General features: G+C 39.2%; 1 protein-coding gene across 14 annotated transcripts in view; it reads right to left on the bottom strand.

The window, feature by feature from the left end:
• The window catches only part of RYR3 (ryanodine receptor 3), a 572,638-nt gene that overhangs the window by 269,405 nt on the left and 282,505 nt on the right, over positions 1 to 20,728 (bottom strand). For all 14 annotated transcript variants that reach the window (XR_013521058.1, XM_054240576.2, XM_054240580.2 and 11 more), the window contains 4 exons: positions 15,359 to 15,527; positions 13,859 to 13,994; positions 10,841 to 10,936; positions 9,272 to 9,390 (listed from right to left, as the gene is read on the bottom strand). Coding sequence is in view for 13 of the 14 variants with exons in the window: in XM_054240576.2 (XP_054096551.1) it covers positions 9,272 to 9,390; positions 10,841 to 10,936; positions 13,859 to 13,994; positions 15,359 to 15,527 (520 nt within the window). In the remaining variant the exon portion in view is untranslated. The remainder of the gene's footprint in view (positions 1 to 9,271; positions 9,391 to 10,840; positions 10,937 to 13,858; positions 13,995 to 15,358; positions 15,528 to 20,728) is intronic.

Genomic DNA, 20,728 nt, shown 5'->3' with positions numbered 1-20,728 from the left:
TAGTTAATTCTTTAAGATATTAGTTTCCCTAAAGTCCAAAAATGATATAATTTAGCTTGTTTGCTATAAAAATGATACAGCAATCATTATCAAATATGAAATGGTGTTTGGTTTCTTTGGGCTGTATTTGTATAAATGTTTTATTGGTTATGTGTTCCAAAATTATGGGAAACTCCTGTAAATCTCAGGTAACTTAGTGTACATTATCAGTAATAATCATAATTGTTATGTTAAAATTATTGTGTGCCACAGAGGTAACAAATTTCCTTGTCAATTGTTTCTTTTAACTATGACTGCCTTAAAACTTCTTTTTCATCCACAAACAATTGTCTTGTTTTATCTTGTTTTAAACCCTCTCTAAAATGTGGGTTTGTAATCAGCTATAGGTCTCTAACAGGTGCACTTAATACAGGTTTTCTAATAACTTTAAACATTGTGACATTGGAATAAAGGAAAAAACTTTCAGAACTCTCATGGAGAGCTGAAATGTTCATGACTATCAAAAACAACTGGAGTTGACTGAATTAACTGAAGCAACAGAAAACTGAAGTAATCATTTTGACTTTTTGCTTAAAACATTGCTGATACTGTTTGTTTCACAGAGTTAAGGAAATTTTTAAGTGATTTACAGCTTTTAACAATCGAGTAAAGAATATTCCTGTGAACAAAATTTGGAGCCTATTTGTTTCTCTCTACCTAACTTCTCCAGAAGTTGGAAACTATTTGTGAGTATTCTCAAATTATGGCAATACAGTTATCTGCATAAGTACAGTAAAAATCTGTTTTCCTTTGTAATGGGGCACGATTGGAGAAATTGGTTATTTTACCAAGGCTATGACTGGGATGGTGTGCTTTCCTTTAAGGAATCAAACTTGACTTATGAAGCCAATCAAGCCCTTGGAACAACTGGCCTTGTATTTTGTGTACACAATCCCTGTACAAAGTTTCTGACCTGTGTGGTAAGTAAAGACTGTCACTTTCTGACAGGTGCAGAAGCCCCAGGTTTATCTTGGACCCTCAAGAGGAGAAGAAATTCACCCAACTCATAGTTATTTAATGGCACATATCTTTGGCTGGGCTTAGCTTTAAAGAGTCTTATGTGAGATCCCTGCTATGGAACAAAGTTCCATCAAAGTCAGTTTAAAAGCCTAAGTAAAAACTAATTATTTTTGCTGCACTGTATACAAATAATTAGGCAAAATATAATAAAGCAAACCAGTCCTAACATGATTTGTCTTTAGCAAAAATGGGAAACGACAGAGAGAAAAATTATGTTTCAAAACTATAGTAGACCTGTTGAATAGATTCTGGTCTGCTCAATTTTTTTTTCAATTTTTATTATTTTCTACAGTTTGGACTGAATAATTTTTGTTGGCTACAAGTCTTCAAAATAATGTTTTCAAAATTTTTTCCATTTTTCCTAATTTGGAGTCACTGAAAACTAAGCTGTGCTTTCTTAAAACCTTATTTACATACATAAGCCACTTTCATGTCTGCCTAGTAATGTACGGACGTCAGAGTAATGTGACCTACATAGATTTTTCCAGGATTGTTCTTTTATTTGTTGTTTTTTCTTCTTCCTCTTGGCTGTTTTCTCTTCACAGGACATTCTTCTTCGCAACCTCCTAAAAATGAGCCTTTGGGACCTACCCATCTAGGAATAAACCCTTCTAGCCATGAGAGACCAGATGTGAAACCTGAGACCAGAGACTCATTCTCTTGTAAAATACTTTTTCCAAAAGATATTTTAAAACAGAAAAGTGGGTAAATGTGAAAGGAAAATGTCTTGAGCTCCCAAAATCACTGAGGAAAACTCAAGCTGGGAACTGCTCAGGGCAAATCTACCTCCTGTTCTATCCAAAGTCACTCCTCTGCTCACTGAGATGGATGCATATCTGATTTGCCTCCTTTGGAAAGGCTAATTAGAACCTCAATAGAACATAACTATTTGTGTATCACCTATCTGTGATCTGGAAGCTCCCTCCCAGGTTCCAGTCTTCCTGCATTTGCTTCAAGTTGTCCCACCTTTCCAAATGGAATCATTCTACTTCTTACATATACTGATTGATGTCTCATGTCTCCCTAGATGTATAAAACCAAGGTGTGCCTGGACCATCTTGGGCACATGTCATCAGGACTTCCTGAGGCTGTGTCATGGCCATGTCCTCAACTTTGGCAAAATGAAGTTTCTGAATTAACTAAGACCTGTAAGGTCGGTTTCCTCGCTGGGAGCTCGGACACTCCCATCCCTCTCCACACCTGAAGATTACATCACCAGAATCTGCACTCAACACTAAACTCTGCACTCGGCACCAATGCACACTTCTGCACTCCACACCAGAATCTGCACTCGACACTAAACTCTGCACTCAGCACCTAGCCAGCCATTGGAAAATCCACCAAAATTTAAAAGAAGCCCAGCCAAAACCTGCCCAATAGCATAGCCTGCTCACCAGAAATCCCACCTACCTACCAATAGCAGCTCGCCCTGTCCACATCCTGTTTCTCCAAAGCCAATCAAATGCCTTCACTCCCTATAAAACCCCCCATGCGGGAGAGGAGTCAGGCGTGATTTCCCTGGCCCCTTTCCCTGGAACCACAGAACCTTGTCTGAGAGTTAAATAAATTGGCATTTAATTTTCTTATGCTGGCCTCAGTTTCCTCATTTTAAACTCAGCAATAAACCTCACAAGAGAATAACCCTTACAAGACCTGTTTCAGATTTTCTGGGTTCACAGTTTCTTTTAAAAGAAAAAAAAAAGTGTAGATAGGTCCAATCCACCATGGGGGCATGCAGGCATTGCAACTAGAGGCCATCTGTACTTTCTGACAGGGGGCATCTTGGTGACCTCTGGAATACCTGGCTGGAAAGTCTGACTGGAGAGGCAGGTACTGCTGAGTATTCACCAGACTTCATTTTCTTCTCCTTCTGAGCATACAGAGGCTTTATTTCCCAATACTCCTTGCAGGTATAGGGGATCATGTGACTAAGTTTTGGCCAATAGAAAGTGGGTGGACCTCAGCAGTGGGCCCTACCTTCCTTACCTTCCTTCCACTGGATTCAGATATCCAACAAGGGATTTCAAAGCCTAAAGATCTCCTTACTCCAAGTATGATCCCCAGAACAATAGCACTGGTACAATCTAGATCACCAGCAATGAATGGTGCCATCATTCTAGAAATACAGATGCTTAGCCCCAGCCCCATCCCCCAAATTATTAAATCAGAAGTCTCATGTTAACATGATTCCCAAGAGATTTGTAAACACCTTACTGTCTGTGAGGCTCTGCCTTTAGGAGATGGTAAAACCACTAACCACACTCAATGGAGCCCTCCCACTGACCTTGAGCAGACATATGAGCAAAAATAAACCTTGACTATGCTAAGACACTGACAATATGGGGTTGTCTGTCATAGGAGTCAGGCCTCCCTAATCAATAGCCCATTTGTGGGGTTCATTTGTTTCTGGTTGTAATAATTCTCATCACTGATACTGCCTTTCATTCGAGAGCCTCTCATTTTGCTTTTATCTCCATTACCATCTATCTCAAACACAAGCTTATATAGGAATTATAATTTGAAGATAAATATCTATGGAAACATTGTTAGGCTGTTGAATTTTTGTCATCAGCTTTCATCTGTAAAAGCAGCCTTATTAAACAAATGCTAACTATATTTATTTTGAGATTTTCCTATCAAGTCCTATATGAGAAATGAGTGTTCTTCAGTCCCCAGGCTAAACCTTTGATTCCTGATTTATATTTTCTGAGAGTCAACAATATCACTATTTTATCATACATTTTTCTCAAAGGTAGCCCCAAATCCCTGCAAAACAAAGAAGGTAAAAAATATTTATCTATGACAACTTTGAGCAAATTTGGAGTAAGGCAGCCTCAGGGGCAAGTAGAAAGTGCACATTTTATTTATAATAGCAGAATCTTACTCTGGAAAAATTACAGGGTGACTGTTATAATTTTCACCAATTATTCTTTTTATACTAATTAACAAAATCAGTGCCACTAACATAGTGTGTTTCTTACCACTGATGAGGCATCTGTTGGAAGAGATGATGCCTGTACATATACGTGAGCTTCAATCAGTGTAAGGTGAGACAGGAGTAGATTTTGGCTCACTCATTTGTTCCTTTAATTCATTTATTAAACCTTCAACAAGCATGCATGAATGCTTGCCATGTACAACATCTTAGCTTGTCACTATGAGGATTACAAAGACAGTCCCTATCACAAAGGAACTTACAGGTTTAAGAGAGATATGCAAAAATAATTATAATAAAAGGCAGATTGGAACAATCATTATAGCAGAGAACAAATCATAAGGAGAGAGGAGACCAATTCCAATTGGAATCAGAAAAAGATTCCTGGAGGAAGTGGCATTTGAACTAAGTTTTAAAGAGCAGACCAGAATGTTTTTATTTTTATTTTTTATTGACCAGAGAAAAATTTTGATGAGTCTTTGGAAAGTAGGAAGCAAGGAGCTACTGAAGGATCCACAAGAGTGAAATCATTGAGAGGTCAAAGGGTAGAATGCATTAGAAAAATATGGAGTAGGCACTACAACACACTCCTGTCTTTTTCACTTCAAAGAGTGTATTCTTTCCCTATAACTTTTTGACCTCAAATCTGATCATGTTTTGATGAGTAGTAATTATTTCCACGAAAGGGACAAAGCTAATGACTTAAATATTTTAGCAAAGAAGTAAAGGTATAATAATTGCCACCATTATATGTAGTCTTGATTCTAAGCATATGACTGGAAGTGGCAAGATACAGAAAGAATTTTTACATCTCAAACCCATGAGATGTAAAATTATTTTTAAAAGAAAAATGTCATACCCTAAAGGCTACCTTCGTGAACCCATAGGGGCCTTCCAATTCCAGTCTGAGAAACACTTATGACATGAAAATGCATTCTAGGTAATCACATTTGCAAGAGCTGCCAAAAAAGGAAATTGCAGATGGCACAAACAAATGGAAAAACATCCCATGATCATGGATCAGAAGAATGGATATCTTTGAAATGACCATATTGCCCAAAGCAATCTATAGATTTTATACAATCCCTATCAAAATATTACTGTCATTCACAGAATTAGAAAAAAAATCCTAAAATTCATATGTAAAATTCATATGGGAAACCAAACCATTGAGTTTCCCAGGCAATCCTGAGCAAAAAGAACAAACCTGGAGGCATCACATTACTTGACCTGAAATTATACTACAGGGCTATAGTAATGAAAATAGCATGGTACTGGTATAAAAATAGACACATGGATCAATGTAACAGAGAACTCAGAAATAAAGCCACCTATCTACAGCCAACTGATATCTGATGAAGTTGACAAGAACATACACTGAGGAAAGGACACCCTTTTCAGTAAATGGTGCTGCCAAATTTGGATTGCCATATGCAGCAGAATATAAACGGGATCCCTATCTATCACTATACATAAAAATCAACTCAAGTTATAATTAAAGACTTAAGGGTAAGACCTGAAACTATAAAAGTCCTAGAAGTAAACTTAGACAAAATTCTTCTGGACATTGGTCTAGGTAAAGAATTCATGACTAAGACCTCAAAAGTACAAGCAACAAAAACAAAAATATATAAGTGGGACTTAATAAATGAAAAAGCTCTGCAAAGCAAAATAAATACTCAATAGAGTGAACAGACAACCTGCAGAATAGGAGAAAATATTTGCAAACTATGCATCCAACCAAGGACTAATATCCAGAATTGACAATGAACTCAAACCACTCAATGACAAAAAACGAAATAATCCCATTAAAAAATGGGCAAAGGGCCGGGCGCAGTGGCTCATGCCTGTCAACTCAGCACTTTGAGAGGCAGAGGCAGATGGGTCACGAGGTCAGGAGATCAAGATCATCCTGGCTAACACAGTGAAACCCCATCTCTACTAAAAATACAAAAAATTAGCTGAGTGTGATGGCACAAACCTATAGTTTCAGCTACTTGGGAGGCTGAGACAGGAGAATCACTTGAACCTGGGAGGTGGGGGTTGCAGTGAATGGAGATCATGCCACTGCATTCCATATTGGGCAACAGAGCAAGACTCTGTCTCAAAAAAAAGCGGGGGGCAAAGGACGTGAACAGACATTTTTCAAAAGAAGACACGCAAATGGCTAATGAGCATATGTAAAAATGCTTAGCATCACTAATCATCAGACAAAGGCAAACTGAAACCACTATGAGATGTCATCTTAACACTAGTCAAGATAGCCATTATTCAAAAGATTAAAAAATAACAGATGTTGGTGAGGATACAGAGAAAAGGGAATGCTTATATATATTGGTAGAAATGTAAATTAGTAAAACCTCTGTGGAAAACAGTATGGAGATTTCTCAAAGAAGTAAAAATAGATCTACCATTTGATCCAGCAATCCCACTACTGGATATCTACCCAAAGGAAAATAAATTGCTATATCAAAAAGATATCTGCACTTGTATGTTTACCAGAGCCCTATTCACAATAGCAAAGACCTGGAATGAGTGTACATATCCCTCAATGGAAGATTAGAGAATGTGGTATACACACACACAATGGAATACTGTTCAACCATAAAAAAGAATGAAATCAGGTATTTTGCAGCAACATGGATGGAACTGGAAGCTATAATCTTAAGTGAAATAATACAGATACAGAAAGTCAAATACTGCATGTTCTCACTTATAAGTGGGAACCCAATAATGTAGAGACGTGGACACAGTGTGGAGTGACAGACACTGGCAACTTGGAAGTGTGGGAGGGGATAAATGATGAGAAATTGCTTAATGAGTATAATGTGCATTATTTGGGGTTACAATAAAAGCCCAGACTTCAGCACTATGCAATATATCCAGGTAACAAAATTGCACTTGTACCATTTAAACTTACACAAAGGAAAAAAAAGAAAATGCTTTCTAGTGGTGAAGTTTTCACTGCAAAAGTTTTGTATTTAGATAACTGTAAAAATAAAATTGCAAAATTAAACATATTCTCACAGAACATTTGGATTCTAAAGAACAAGTTTACAGACTACAGCTTGAGAAATACTGGAAAGAACATTAAAATTCTGCTCCTATTCTGTCATTAATTAGCTGTGTGATTCCTGGGAAACTGCTTAACATCTAGGGACCCAGGCCCCAGCCTCCTTTCTGCCTCTGTCATGTACAAATAATAATGATGGTATGTCATAAGGTTGTAAGGAGGCCTGAATAAGATACACATGAACACTGACAGCAATAACTGGCATTGGTTAAATGCGAAATAAATGTTGGTTATCATCACTGTTGTTGCTGTTTTGAGAGGACTTCTGACGACCCCTGTGGCTTTAAAATTCTGCATATTTTGAATCATTGTCTTCACTGAAAACTAAGTGAATTGGACAGAGACTCCTGAAATTCTAGGACTGGAGGCAACAATGCAGCCTGGAGAGAAAATCACTGCCTCAGCATTTCCCAAGTAAGGATCAAGTGTTGCAATGGAAGCCTGGCCTTCACTCAGCACATTCTTTGCCAAGTGACCACAAATACATTGGTGATGGTTTGAACCTGGTTTTTCTCATTGACAGTAAAAGGTATCCAATGGAATAGTACCTAAAGAAGGATCTGAACTCATGACAAACCTTTACCCCAAAATCTATCCAAAGATGGAAAAGGAACATCTTTGAAGAGACTCTATGTACCAACATCCCGTTGCTTCAACTTTTATATTACCAGAATTTCTCTAACAATGTCTTGGTTCTACAAGATTAAAGGCTACTCTGAAAACATACTGGGTCAGGCACCGATTTCTAGCAAAATATTTCAACTTGCTAGGCCTCAGTTTTCTTAACTGTGGAATGGGTAGAATAGTAATCAACTCACCACCAAGTGACATGCATCAAATGCTTTGTAGCTTTTGGCTGTAAGAAGCCACAATGAAGTTGGTTACTGATTAAGTACATTATGTGGTCTAATAATAAAGAAACCTCTGGGGCAATGAAACAAGAGCAGCTTTCCTGTCAAAAGGCTTCTGACATTTGCACACAGCTCATGGCTCCTAGCACGTGTTACTCAGATGCTTATCGATTATTCTCATTAGACTTCGCAGACAGGAAGGAACATGTTGGAACACAGAGAATCTGGACTGAAGCTGAAGCTTCATGCTTGCACTTGATTTATTGCATTTGGAAAAGTGATTTTAGACCCCACATATTTCTTTTTATTCTTTGTCAAACAATTTCACACATGCTAAGGACCAAGGCTTTCTACTGCCCAAGGCTGATGCATATCATACAGTCTAAGCTGCCGAGTCTCAATCTCCTGGACACCCTGATCTGTCTCAAATGTGCAGTACTCCCAGATGATGACAAGCAGAGACTGTCAGTGACCAAGCCTACTTCTCTCCACTCTGTAGAAGCACAGCTGCAGTCCCACATGCCCTATCATGCCATCCGCTCTGAAATACACCTCCTCAGCCATTGAATATTCCCTCTGTCCACCAATTAGCACAGTAGCCCTCATGTGTGGGGCAGATGTCAAAGGGTCAGGAAAAAAAAAACTCTCCTTGCTTTAGTAGAGTTTCCCCATAGATCTCTGTGTCTTAGAGATACAATTTCATAAAAACAGAGATGTTAAATTGTAAGAGATCTCAAAGAAATGATATAGCATTCCACTTAGTGAGATGCCATTGTGTCCATTTTACAGATGAAGTAACTGCAGCCCAAAGTCATAGAGCTGCTTTGTATCAAAGGGAGGGACTAGCAGCTTCAGTTCTCATGCTTGCACATGTACAGATTCATTTACTTTATTTGGTTGAACTCATAGTAAATCCGATTTTGTTTAATAACAAATCACGTGGCTAAAACGTTCTACACTGTTTTAAATCTGATTTCTTTATATCTTTTCTATACAGCTTGGTATAAGCTGTTTCACTACTAAGTTCCTGGACCCTAGGGCGGCAGCCAGTTCCATACAGTTAGTCTTGTGCAGACAGGACCTATTGAGTGCCCCACAGTGAGCTGGTGTTAAGGGCTAATGATAATGAGCAGTGACTGGGGAGCTGGTAGAATCCCACAGCACCATCCAGCGTACAGTGTGATTGCCCAGCTTGGAGTGTGCTTGTATTCAGGGAAAGTCTTTTTCCAGTTTTCCAAAACTTTTGTCAAAGTCAAGAAACAGACTAGTCAGCATGCTTAGTAATACACAGGGTCATGAACATTGGGGAGGAAAACACCAGGCAAAGTCAATCACTGTTTTTTCCACACCTACCTTGTGATTCCGCCCATGCTTATCCAACAGGGAGATGATGGACTTGATGTGGCCCTCTGCTATCAGGTTTAAGGCTTCTGGGCTTTCAGTTAAGATGCAGTGCAAAACTTCCAAGATACCTACATGAATGCCACAAACATCATTTGGACATTAAATGCCCTGCAGCAGTGACCATAATTAAGAAACCTGAATGTGAACAACCTTCCTGAGGGGACAGGATATCATCAGTTCTTTAACTCTATCAAGTATTTTCAGGCAGAAAAAAATATGTTCATTCCCGGTAGATTTCAGATTCCCTGGAGGCCAACTGATCTGTAATTTAGTAGTGATTTTAATTCAGCACTAACCCTATCTCCCTCTACCTGGACAAAGACATGGCCTTTGTATGATGAAATATAGAGAAGCAGCTGTAAAATAGCATTTTTCATTTGATCAAACCAAATAATATTTCATTTAAAAATAGATATAAATATGTCCAGTTTACTGTAAATTCTAAAGGTCATTCAAGTAATTTGGAAAATATTCTGAGTTTCTCCCAAATAAGAATTTTTCTAGTAGCCACTCTAGACATTTTTATTTTAGGTCTACTCATGTATCAAATAGACTGAAGCCTCAGAAAATAAAGTCTATTTGGCTTCTCCCCCTTTGTTGGAACACTAGATAGGTTATGTAAGTGAAGGCTTAAGAAAAACTAGTGCCCCTGCAGCCTGGCACATACATGGCAACATCATGATGGAAATTCAAGGGAAACAGTTGGTTAATAGCTTAGTTTTATTAAGAAAATTCCTTTTGATTCTGTTTTTTTTTTCATAAATTAGCTTGAAATGTAATCTAGCCCATGAGACTGAGGCACTGCAGAAAAGAGAGGCTTAGGAAGACGTGTGTAGGTGGATGATCCTTGGGGGACCCTCTCCTGGCTGGTCTGTTAAAGCACCTGTCATCTCTAGGCTATGAGAAAAGCATCAAAATCCTTCACCTTTCCCATGAGGGGCCTACATCTGCCATGTTTACTCATCTCGGAGAAAGCAAATTGCTGAGCCCTGCAGCATGGTCACTTACCAATGATGACCACACTCTTGGCTCAGATTCTCCCTAAGTCATTAGAAAGGACTATAGATACAAGGAGAAGGGTGAGTCAGTGGAGATGGGTGAGCGGGGATTTTTCCTCTCATTCCTGTCATTCTTCACCCCTGCTTTTAGAACTATAAGAAATAGTTTGGACAATATTGAAAAGCATTAAAAAATCCAGAGAATAAGAATGTAATGGGAGTCAGAAGGAGACAAGGATCACTGGGTGGAGGGGGTGGGGATTAATGGACCTAAGGAATAAAAATGAAGGCACAGAGTAAAAAAATTAAACAAAAAAGGAAGGGTTGTTGAAGTCTGGGTTGGAGTTGTTAAATAAAGTCATGCGGGTCCCAGGAAGCTTTAAGACAATTTCTCTTATTTTTAAGTAATGATTTGAGGATTGTTTGCAATCCACTGGAAAAGATTCAACATTTTCTTTTTTATGGAATGAAAAAAAAACCCCTTCATCTTTTCTAGTTATAGTTTCCTGTCAATTCTCACCTGAGGAAGATTCTAGTCTGTCCAATTTACTGATGAGCCAATCAAGGTTATTGGAGAATTGAGCGCAATTGTTTCTGTTTCCACGAATGAGAGCAGCTGCAAACAAGATGTTTGATCATAGAGGTTAAAGGTTATAATGAGAACTTGGAAAGCTGAGAACTTTCATTAGGAGATGTTTGAACATAGAGGTTAAAGGGCATGAGAACTTGGAAAGCTGTTGAATACTTCACCTGCTTAGCAACTGAAAATAACTAAATGCAGATCTTACCCTGCCTAGCCCTTTGATACAAATGTTTTTTTCTTTTCTTTTCTTTTTTTTTTTTTAAAGAGACAGTCTCACCCAGCCATCCAGACTGGAGTACTGTGACTCACTGCAGCCTTGATCTCCTGGGCTCAAGTGATCCTCTTTCCTCAGCCTCCAGAGTAGCTAAGACTACAGGCATGCATCACCATGTCCAGCTAATTTGTAATTTTTTTTTTGAGATGGAGTTTTTTATCTTGTCGCCCAGGATAGAGTGCAGTGGCACCATCTCAGCTCACTCTGCCTCCCAGGTTCAAGCAATTCTCCCGTCTCAGTCGAGTAACTGGGATTACAGGCGTGAGCAACCACGCCCAGCTAATTTTTATATTTTTAATAGAGATGGGGTTTTACCATGTTGGCCAGGCTGGTGTCAAACTCCTGACCACAGGTGATCCGCCCGCCTTGGCCTCCCAAAGTGCTGGGATTACAGGCAGGAGGCACCATGCCTGGTTTAAACATTTTTTATTGAGATGGGGGGTCTTACTATGTTGCCCAGGCTGGTCTTGAACTCTTGGTCTCAATCCAGCCTCCTCATCTCAGCTGCCCAAACTGTTGGAATTACAGGCATGAACCACCATACCCAACCTCTTTCTATACTTAGAAGAATAAAAATCGAGTACTGACTCACTTTACAAGTATTTCCAGAGAGTCTGCTGTATTCAATACCTGTCCGGTTGTTCAGACAAGAGCAGTGGGGAAGGAAGGGAGATTTCCTGCCTTCATCAAGTAGGGAATGGAGACAATAAATGCATAAAGTAGTAAAATTACTTCAGATAGTGGTAAGAATATTAAGAATTAATTAATATTAATAGGTTACTGACTTAAGAACTCAACTTCTTGCAAAGTTTTCTTAAATTTAGCTAGAGATTTATTATTCTTCAGTGCTAAAGGCAGGCATCCCAGTGAACACAGCTGGAAAGGTTAGTTATATACTAATGGATAAATAATAGCAACATGCAACTATAACATATCTAAAATATATCCCTATTTGACAGTGGTTCTTGAGGCATGGTCCCTGGATCAGTGACACCAGCATCACCTAAGAACTTATAATAAACAATGCAAATTCTCAGGTCTCATCCAGCTTTACTGATTTAGAAACTCTGGGGGTGGGCCCTGGCATCTGTGTTGTAACCAGCTCTCCAGCTGATCCAGATGCCTGTTCCTACTTGAAAGCCACTGGCAGATGATACTGCAAAGAGAGGGAGAGAATATGCTGTCATCAGAGTTTTACCAATCTATACCAAATAACCTTTCCTCCACAGGGCAAGAAAAGCAGATGCAAATCTCGAACAAGTCCATGTAAACTGATTAGCCTCCAAGTAGCTTGCCCCTCACATGGTAGTTTTGAATTGGAATTTCACTAAGGATGATACATGGCAAATTTAGGATAAAGGAAGGCCTTCTCCAGGGCCTCACCTTTGTATCTTCAGTCAGTAGAGGGCACAATACAGTGTGAGCTCCTAACCTCCTTCAGCAAGGAAGTTAAGTGTTTAGAGTCCTGGCGCCAAGGCAGTACATGCATATTGGGGTTTCCTTTACCTTTTCTGTAAGTTGCACCAAAACATCTACTTAAGTTCTTTGTACCATTCCTTCAAATAAAGAAATTTGGTACAAAAAAAAAAAGTCCCAGAGCTAGACTGCTGGGTCTCAAGTCATAGCTCCATCACATACTAGATGTGTGACCTTGGGTTATGAGCGTCTATGAACATCCGTTTCTTCATCAGTGAAATGAGAGTAACAACAGTAACTAACCCTTAAAGTGTTTCTCTGGGGATCAAAACGCTATTTCACTGCTTGCACACAGAGATTAATAATTGTTAGATATTATTGTTAAAATCATGCCTACTGGGTCAATACAAAACACTAGAGTTTGAAGAGACTTTACAGTGTCACATAGTGGCTATCTATCAGTACTGTGGTAATCCAATCAGTCTGAACCCTAAGTTGGGGAATAGGTCTGGACTGGGCTCCCTTCCAGCCTACTGAACTATGATAGACTTCCTCTCAGTGGGACACACACTGCAGAGCAAAGCCTGAAAGTACTAGCTTATCACAGTGTCTGAGCAACTCTTTGTGGCCACCTTCTTGCACAGGCTCATACTGTCTTCTCTCTGCCTCCCACCCATAGGCCGGTGGCCCAGGACTATTGGATGGCACCTGTTGTAAGCAGGCACCAGAACATCACCACACACTCCATATTGTGAGACGATAAGATTGTGGCTGGAATATTCTTACTTCCTATCTTTTTCTTTCCACCAAAATGAAATAAATAACAGGCCAAAGCAGTGGGGATCATGACTAACAAGTGGACAAGTGACAGGGCAGTGTTAAGAGAATAACAATTCTTTAAGTGCAGGTGATATCTTGGCAGAAGTTTAAAACTGGAAGACATCATAAATGTGTTCTAGTCTTGTTTCCTCATGAAAGGTAAGGAATAGAGGTTGAGGGAGTGTAGTGACTGTCAAGAATTTCACAGATAGTTTCAGTGAAACTGATTACCATCTGCTTCCACTTGCTGCTGACTTCTTGCTCTGTTTGAAAAGTATGATGAGCTACTAGTTAACAGAAAGAACAGCTGGATTAACAAAAGGTTTCTAAGGAATGAAGCAGTCCAAATATCACAGGGTTAATGGCAAGTTAAAGACCATCCTGGGATTTCACATAGAAATCCCATGGAAATCGTCCCAGGGAGAAGGCACTGTGTGTGTACTTACCCAGCAATTTGTAGAGGAGGTTCAGAATTTCTTTCCAGGCCATGCTACTCTCTTCCCTTGCAATCCCTGCAAAGTGTGCTACGCTATTGTAGATATTTAAGCGGTCAATGCAATTTAAGACAAGGGCCAACATTCCCTGAGAAGGAGAGTAGAGGAAAATGCAAACACTGCTGATTAAGAAAGCAAAATCCCTTTTGCTCTTTCTCCTCCGTATCATTCACCTGTTAAAACTGATAATGCCAATATGCAAATAGACCTTCATGGTGCCAGTTGGGTTTTGTTTTTTTTCCCTCCTAAAAACAAAATATGCATTTTTATGCCTGAGAGACCTAAATAGCATCCATTTGGAGAGTGAGTCAGCAGCCTCTTCTGATGGGTTTGCCCCCACGTGCTTTACTCAATCCAAGGACATACTTGGGAAGAGGGAGGGTGAATGAGTTTCACAAAAACCTGCTTTCAGTCTGGTGTGAAGTGGTTCTGACTCACCCAGAAACAGCTCTAGATATAGTACCTATTTTTCTCTTAAATATCAAGTAAGTTCAAGTTCCATTCAGATGCACAAAACAACCATGCTTGCTTCCTACCTCCCCACCCCTCAAAAAAGGTGGGATTTAGAGACAATAACACTAAAAGAGGATCTTCAGTCACTTTCCTAGCTAATTTAAAGTACTATGCCACCCAGTAAAAATATCTGTGCTAGCTGTTCTTAGAGCATAGGAGGGAGATGGTAAACGGAATTTCAGTAGCCTTTAAGGCATAGAGAATGCCCCTGGAGCCAAAGTCTGGTTAGACCAGAAGACTGAGCTGGGATAGTTCTGCATCCCACGCCACAAACTTTGGGAATGTCCAAGGACAAGCCCTGTGCCCAGGCATGAAAGGTCCAGAAGTACAACCATGTCCTGTTGGTACTAAATCATCAAGTCTGAGTTTGAAGAAGGTCTGTGACTTGTCTGTGGTCATACACAGCTGGAGATGGAGCTAGAATAAGACCCAGAATGAGGGTCTCTTAAGCCCCTAGTTGGTGTTTTTCTCATGGCCAGGCCCCACTTACAGTGACTCAGATGTTGAATTCTGACATAAGATATAGCATCTTCTGTATCATTTAAACCAGCTTCTCAGGTATTCTTGATGGGGTAGAATCCAGACATCTATAATTTTTAGACAGGTTTCCCAGGTAATTCTAACATTTCCCCGAACTTTGGAATCACAGCCAATGTCATGCTCTCACAGCCGAGATTTATTGAAAATGGATTTTTAATACACATGTGGCACTGAAGCTTTAAAACGTAATCTGGTTTGAACGTGCCAGCCTTTACTAATGTAACCAGGTTTGGCTGACAGCTAAGAATGGCTTCCAGTTTCCCAGCTTCCAAATATCTCTCTTGTCCTCTGGCTGTCTCATAAACACGTGCATGCAGAAAGACAAAGCTAAGTTGCACTCATAGAAATATTTTAGCTCTGGACACAAAGTGGATTTCAACTTTTCATTTCTCTTCTTACCTCTTCCTTGAAAAGATTTTGCCTGTTTTTGAGTGAACGGAGCTTGTTCTGCTTGTCTTCGTGTCGCATCTCCTCCTCTGGGGGCTGGAAGTAGGCGATCAAGTCCTGTAGGGTCTGCAGGACTTCGTCTATAGGCAGGGTGATGGGGGCAGCTGTGCGATTGTTTCCGCTAAAGACCATGAGATTGACATGGGTTAGGCACCAGCCAGCAGCTGGGCCCTGATTGAACACCCACTGGGTCCCACTCCTAACAGCTCCCCATGGTGCACCATGAGCTGCTTCCTCGGGTGGCCACTGCACCAGCAGCTACAAAATGAAGTTTCCCAACGAACATAGCAACAGGAGAAAATATTCACATTTAAGTTCAAAGCTATTTTCATAAACAAAGGGAAATGACTCCTTTTAGCACATTTATTTTCAAGCAACTTATAACTCATCCTGTTAATATTGCTGTAATATTTCAGCATCTAGCATCACTGGGTATTCACTGAATGTCTAATAATGATTTCCCTGTAATCTAAAGAGGTAATTACAATTGTAATGTGACAGTGACTCTTCTATCTACAGCAGATGCTTCCCCTTCCATTTACCCCTGGCTGTCTGTCTCACTTAAAAAAAAATAGAAACATTAAAAATAATTAAACTTATTAACGTATCAGTCTTTTAAACAATCATACCTTCTTGGAATTGATTAATCATAAGGTTGGAGGAATTTCTATCACTGGGTCTTTGTGTCTCTCTCCATGTTAGTTTTCTCTGTCTCTCCTCTTGCACCCCCATGTCTCTGTGTGTCCTCTGGGATCTCTACAGATGTTTCTCATCATGTTTCTCTGTGTACACACCTGCTTTCCCTCCCTCCATTTGTTGATAGTTCCTTTCCTCTCTATATCTGTGGTCCTTTCATCTGACCTTCCTCGTCCTGTGTTCCCTCTCTGAATATCACCCTCCCTTCTCCGTGTCCCCTATCTCATAAACATCCTTCCTCTCTGCCTTGAGGTCTGTCCCTCTTTGTTTCTTGGTGTTCCCCAAGCGCATGTTACCTGCTCTTCTCTCTCCCTGTTGTGTTCCTCCTATTCTGCAAGTGTCTCTGTCTCTTTTTCTGTTTTAATATCTTCCAAAGTTTTGTACTTAAATTCCTTCAACAGCGAGAGAATGCAAAGCACTACAGAAAACAAAATGAGCCTCCATTTCCCCCGTCTCCTTGAGGGGCACACCTGTGAGCCTCTGAGAGGGCAAACGCTATGAAGAGGAAGGGGAAATGGACCAACCTCTTGTAGATTTGCAACATTAGGCCCTAAGTGATTGAGAATTGGCTGAATGTTCAAGTAACACCAAGAGGACTTTATTTTTTTCTAAGTTCTGGGATACACGTGCAGGATGTGCAGGTTTGTTACACAGACGTGTGCCACAGTGGTTTGCTGCACCTATCAACCCCTAACCTAAGTGTTAAGCCCAGCATGCATTAGGTATGTTTCCTGATGCTCTCTCTCTTCCTACCCCCAATCCCGCTGACAGGCTACAGTGTGTGTTGTTTCCCAACCTGTGTCCATGTGTTCGTGATGGTCAGCCCCCACTTATAAATGAGAACAGATGGTGCTTGGTTTTCTGTTACTGTTCCTGTGTTAGTTTGCTGAGGATAATGGCTTCCAGCTCCATCAATGTCCCTGCAAAGGACATGATCACATTCCTTTTTATGGCTGCATAGTATTCCATGGTATATATGTACCATATTTTCTTTATCCAGTCTATCACTCATGGGCATTTAGGTTGATTCTATGTCTTTGCTATTGTGTCTAGAGCTTCAGTGAACATATGTGTGCCTGTATATTTATAATATAATAGAATGATTTATATTCCTTTGGGTATATACCCAGTAATGGGATTGTTGGGTCAAATGGTATTGCTGAGTCAAATGGTATTTCTGGTACTAGGTATTGCTATATTGTCTTCCATAATGGTTGAACTAATTTACATGCCCAACAATAGTTTAAAAGCATTCCTATTTCTCCACAGCCTTGCCAGCATCTGTTGTTTCTTGACTTTTTAATACTTACCACTCTGACTAGCATGAGATGGTATCTCACTGTGGTTTCGAGCTGCATTTCTCTAGTGATCAGTGATGCTGAGGTTTTTCATATGTTTTTTGTCCACATAAACGCCTTCTTTTGAGAAGTGTCTGTTCCTTTGCTCATTTTAATAGCTTTTTTTTCTTGTAAATTTGTTTAAGCCCCTTGTAGATTCTGGATATTAGACCTTTGTCAGATGGATAGACTGCAAAAATTTTCTCCCATTCTATAGTTTGTTCACTCTGATGATAGTTTCTTTAGCTGTGCAGGTCTTTAGTTTAATTAGATCCCATTTGTCAGTTTTGGCTTTGTTGCATTTGCTTTTGATGTTTTCATTATGAAATCTTTGCCTGTGCTTGTGTTCTGAATGATTTCACCTAGATTTTCTCCAAGGGTTTTTACAGTTTTGGGTTTTACATTAAAGTCTTAATCCATCTTGGGTTAATTTTTGTATAAGGTATAAGGAAGGGGGATAGTGTCAATTTTCTGCATATGGCTAGCCAGTTTTCCCAGCACCATTTTTTAAAGAGGAAATCCTTTTCCCATTGCTTGTTTTTGTCAGGTTTGTTGAAGATCAGATGATTGTAGATGTGCAGTCTTATTTCTGAGTTCTCTATTTTGTTCTATTGGTCTATGTGCCTGTTTTTGTATCATTACCATGCTATTTTGGTTACTGTAGACTTGTAGCATGGTTTGAAGTTGGGTAATGTGATGCCCCCAGCTTTGTTTTTTTTTTTTTTGGCTTACATTGTCTTGGCTATATGGGCTTTTTGGTTCCATATGAATTTTTAAATCGCTTTTTCTAATTCTGTGAAGCATGTCAATGATAGTTTAATGGGAATAGCATTGACTCTATAAACTACTTTGGGCAGTAAGGCCATTTTCATGATATTGATTGTTCCTATCCATGAACAGGGAATGTTTTCTATTTGTTTGTGTCCTCTCTAATTTCTTTGAGCAGTGGTTTTTAGTTCTCCTTGAAGAGGTCCTTCACTTCCCTTGTTAGCTGTATTCCTAGGCATTTTACTCTCTTTGCAGCAATTATTAATGGGAATTCATTCATGATTTGGCTCTCTGCTTGTCTGTTGTTTGTGTAAAGGAATGCTTGTGATTTTCACACATTGATTTTGTAGCCTGAGACTTTGCTTAAGTTGATTATCAGCTTAAGCTTTCGGGGTAAGATGATGGGGTTTTCTAGATATAGGATCATGTCATTGGCAAACAGAGACAGTTCGACTTCCTCTCTTCCTATGTGAATACCCTCTATTTCTTTCTCTTGCCTGATTGCCCTGGCCAGAACTTCCAACACTATGTTGAAAAGGAGTTGTGAGAGAGGGCATCCTTGTCTTGTACCAGTTTTCAAAGGGAATGCTTCCAGCTTTTGCCCATTCAGTATATATTGGCCGTGGATTTGTTAAAATTGACTTATTATTTTGAGGTATGTCCCATCAATACCTAGTTTATTGAAAGTTTTAACCATGAAGAAATGTTGAATTTTGTCAAAGACCTTTTCTGTGTCTATGGAGATAATCATGTGACTTTTGTCTTTAGCTCTGTTTATGGGATGAATGACGTTTATCGATTTGCTTATGTTGAACCAGCCTTGCATCCCAGGGATGAAGCCAACTGGATCATGCTGGATAAGCTTCTTTATGTGCTGCTGGATTTGGTTTGCCAGTATTTTATTGAAGATTTTTGCACTGATGTTCATCAGGGATATTGCCCTGAAGTTTTCTTTTTTTGTTGCATCTCTGCCAGGTTTTGGTATCAGCATGATTCTGGCCTCATAAAATGAGTTAGGGAGGAGTCTCTCCTTTTCAACTGTTTGGAATAATTTCAGAAAAAAATGGTACCAACTCCTCTTTGTACCTGGTAGAATTCTGGTAGAATTTAGCTGTAAGTCCATCTTGTCCTGGGCTTTGATTTGTAGGCTATGTATTACTGCCTCAATTTCAGAACTCATTATTGGTCTATTCAGAGATTCAATTTATTCCTGGTTCAGTCTTGCAAGGGTGTATGTGTACAGGAACTTATACATTCTTTCTAGATTTTCTAGTTTATTTGCACAGAGTTATTTATAGTATTCTCTGAGAGTTGTTTGTATTTCTGTGAGACCAGTGGTGATATCCCCTTTAACATTTTTTATTTTGTCTATTTGATTCTTTTCTCTTTTCTTCTTAGTTAGTCAAGCTAGCAGTCTATTTTATTAATTTTTTCAAAAATCCAGTTCCTGTATTTGTTGATTGTTTGAAGGGTTTTCTGTGTCTTTATCACCTTTAGTTCTGCTCTGATTTTGGTTATTTCTTGTCTTCTGCTAGCTTTGGGGTTTGTTTGCTCTTGGTTCTCTTTTTAGTTGTGATGTTATGAGGTCGATTTGAGATCTTTCTAGTTTTTTGATGTAGGCATTTAGTGCTATAAAATTCCCTCTTAACAGTACTTTAGCTGCATTCCAGAGATTCTGGTACATTGTCTTTTCTTTCTTATTGGTTTCAAAGGACTTCTTGATTTCTGCCTTAATTTTATTATTTACCCAGGAGTCATTCAGGAGCAAGATGTTCAATTCCCACGTATCTGTGTAATTTTGAGTGAGTTTCTTAGTATTGAGTTCTAATTTGATTCCACTGTGGTCTGAGAGACTGTTATTATTTCATTTCTTTTGCATTGCTGAGAAGTGTTTTACTTCCAATTATGTGACCAATTTTAGAGTAAGTTCCATGTGACACTGAGAAGAATGTATATTCTGTTGTTTTTGGGTGGAGAGTTCTGTAAGTATCTATCAGGTCCACTTGATCCAGAACTGATATTCAGGTCCTGAATATCTTTGTTAATTTTCTATCTCAATGATCTGTCTAATATTAACAGTGGGGTGTTAAAGTCTCCCATTATTATTGTGTGGGAGTATAAGTCTTTGTAGGTCTCTAAGAACTTGTTTTATGAATCTGAGTGCTCCTGTATTGGGTGCATATATATTTATGATAATTTAGGATAGTTATCTCTTCTTGTTGAATTGAACACTTTACCATTATGTAATGCTCTTCTTTGTCTTTTTTTTAATCTTAGTTGGTTTCAAGTCTGTCTTGTCAGAAACTAGGATTTTAACTCTTGCTTTTTTTCTGCTTTGCATTTGCTTGGTAAATTTTCCTCTACCCTTTATTTTGAGCTTATGTGTGTCTTTGCACATGAGATGGGTCTCTTGAATACAGCACATGAATGGGTGATATTCCAGCTCACCATTCTGTGTCTTTTAATTGGAGCATCTTGATGGCCAATTTCTAATGAGTTCTCCTAGGCATTTACAGTATAT

This window comes from Callithrix jacchus, chromosome 8 (assembly GCF_049354715.1).
Source record: "Callithrix jacchus isolate 240 chromosome 8, calJac240_pri, whole genome shotgun sequence".
Classification (NCBI taxonomy): Eukaryota; Metazoa; Chordata; class Mammalia; order Primates; family Cebidae; genus Callithrix; species Callithrix jacchus.
The sequence above is the reverse complement of the archived record's forward strand: the minus strand, read 5'-3'. Positions and strand labels throughout refer to the sequence as shown.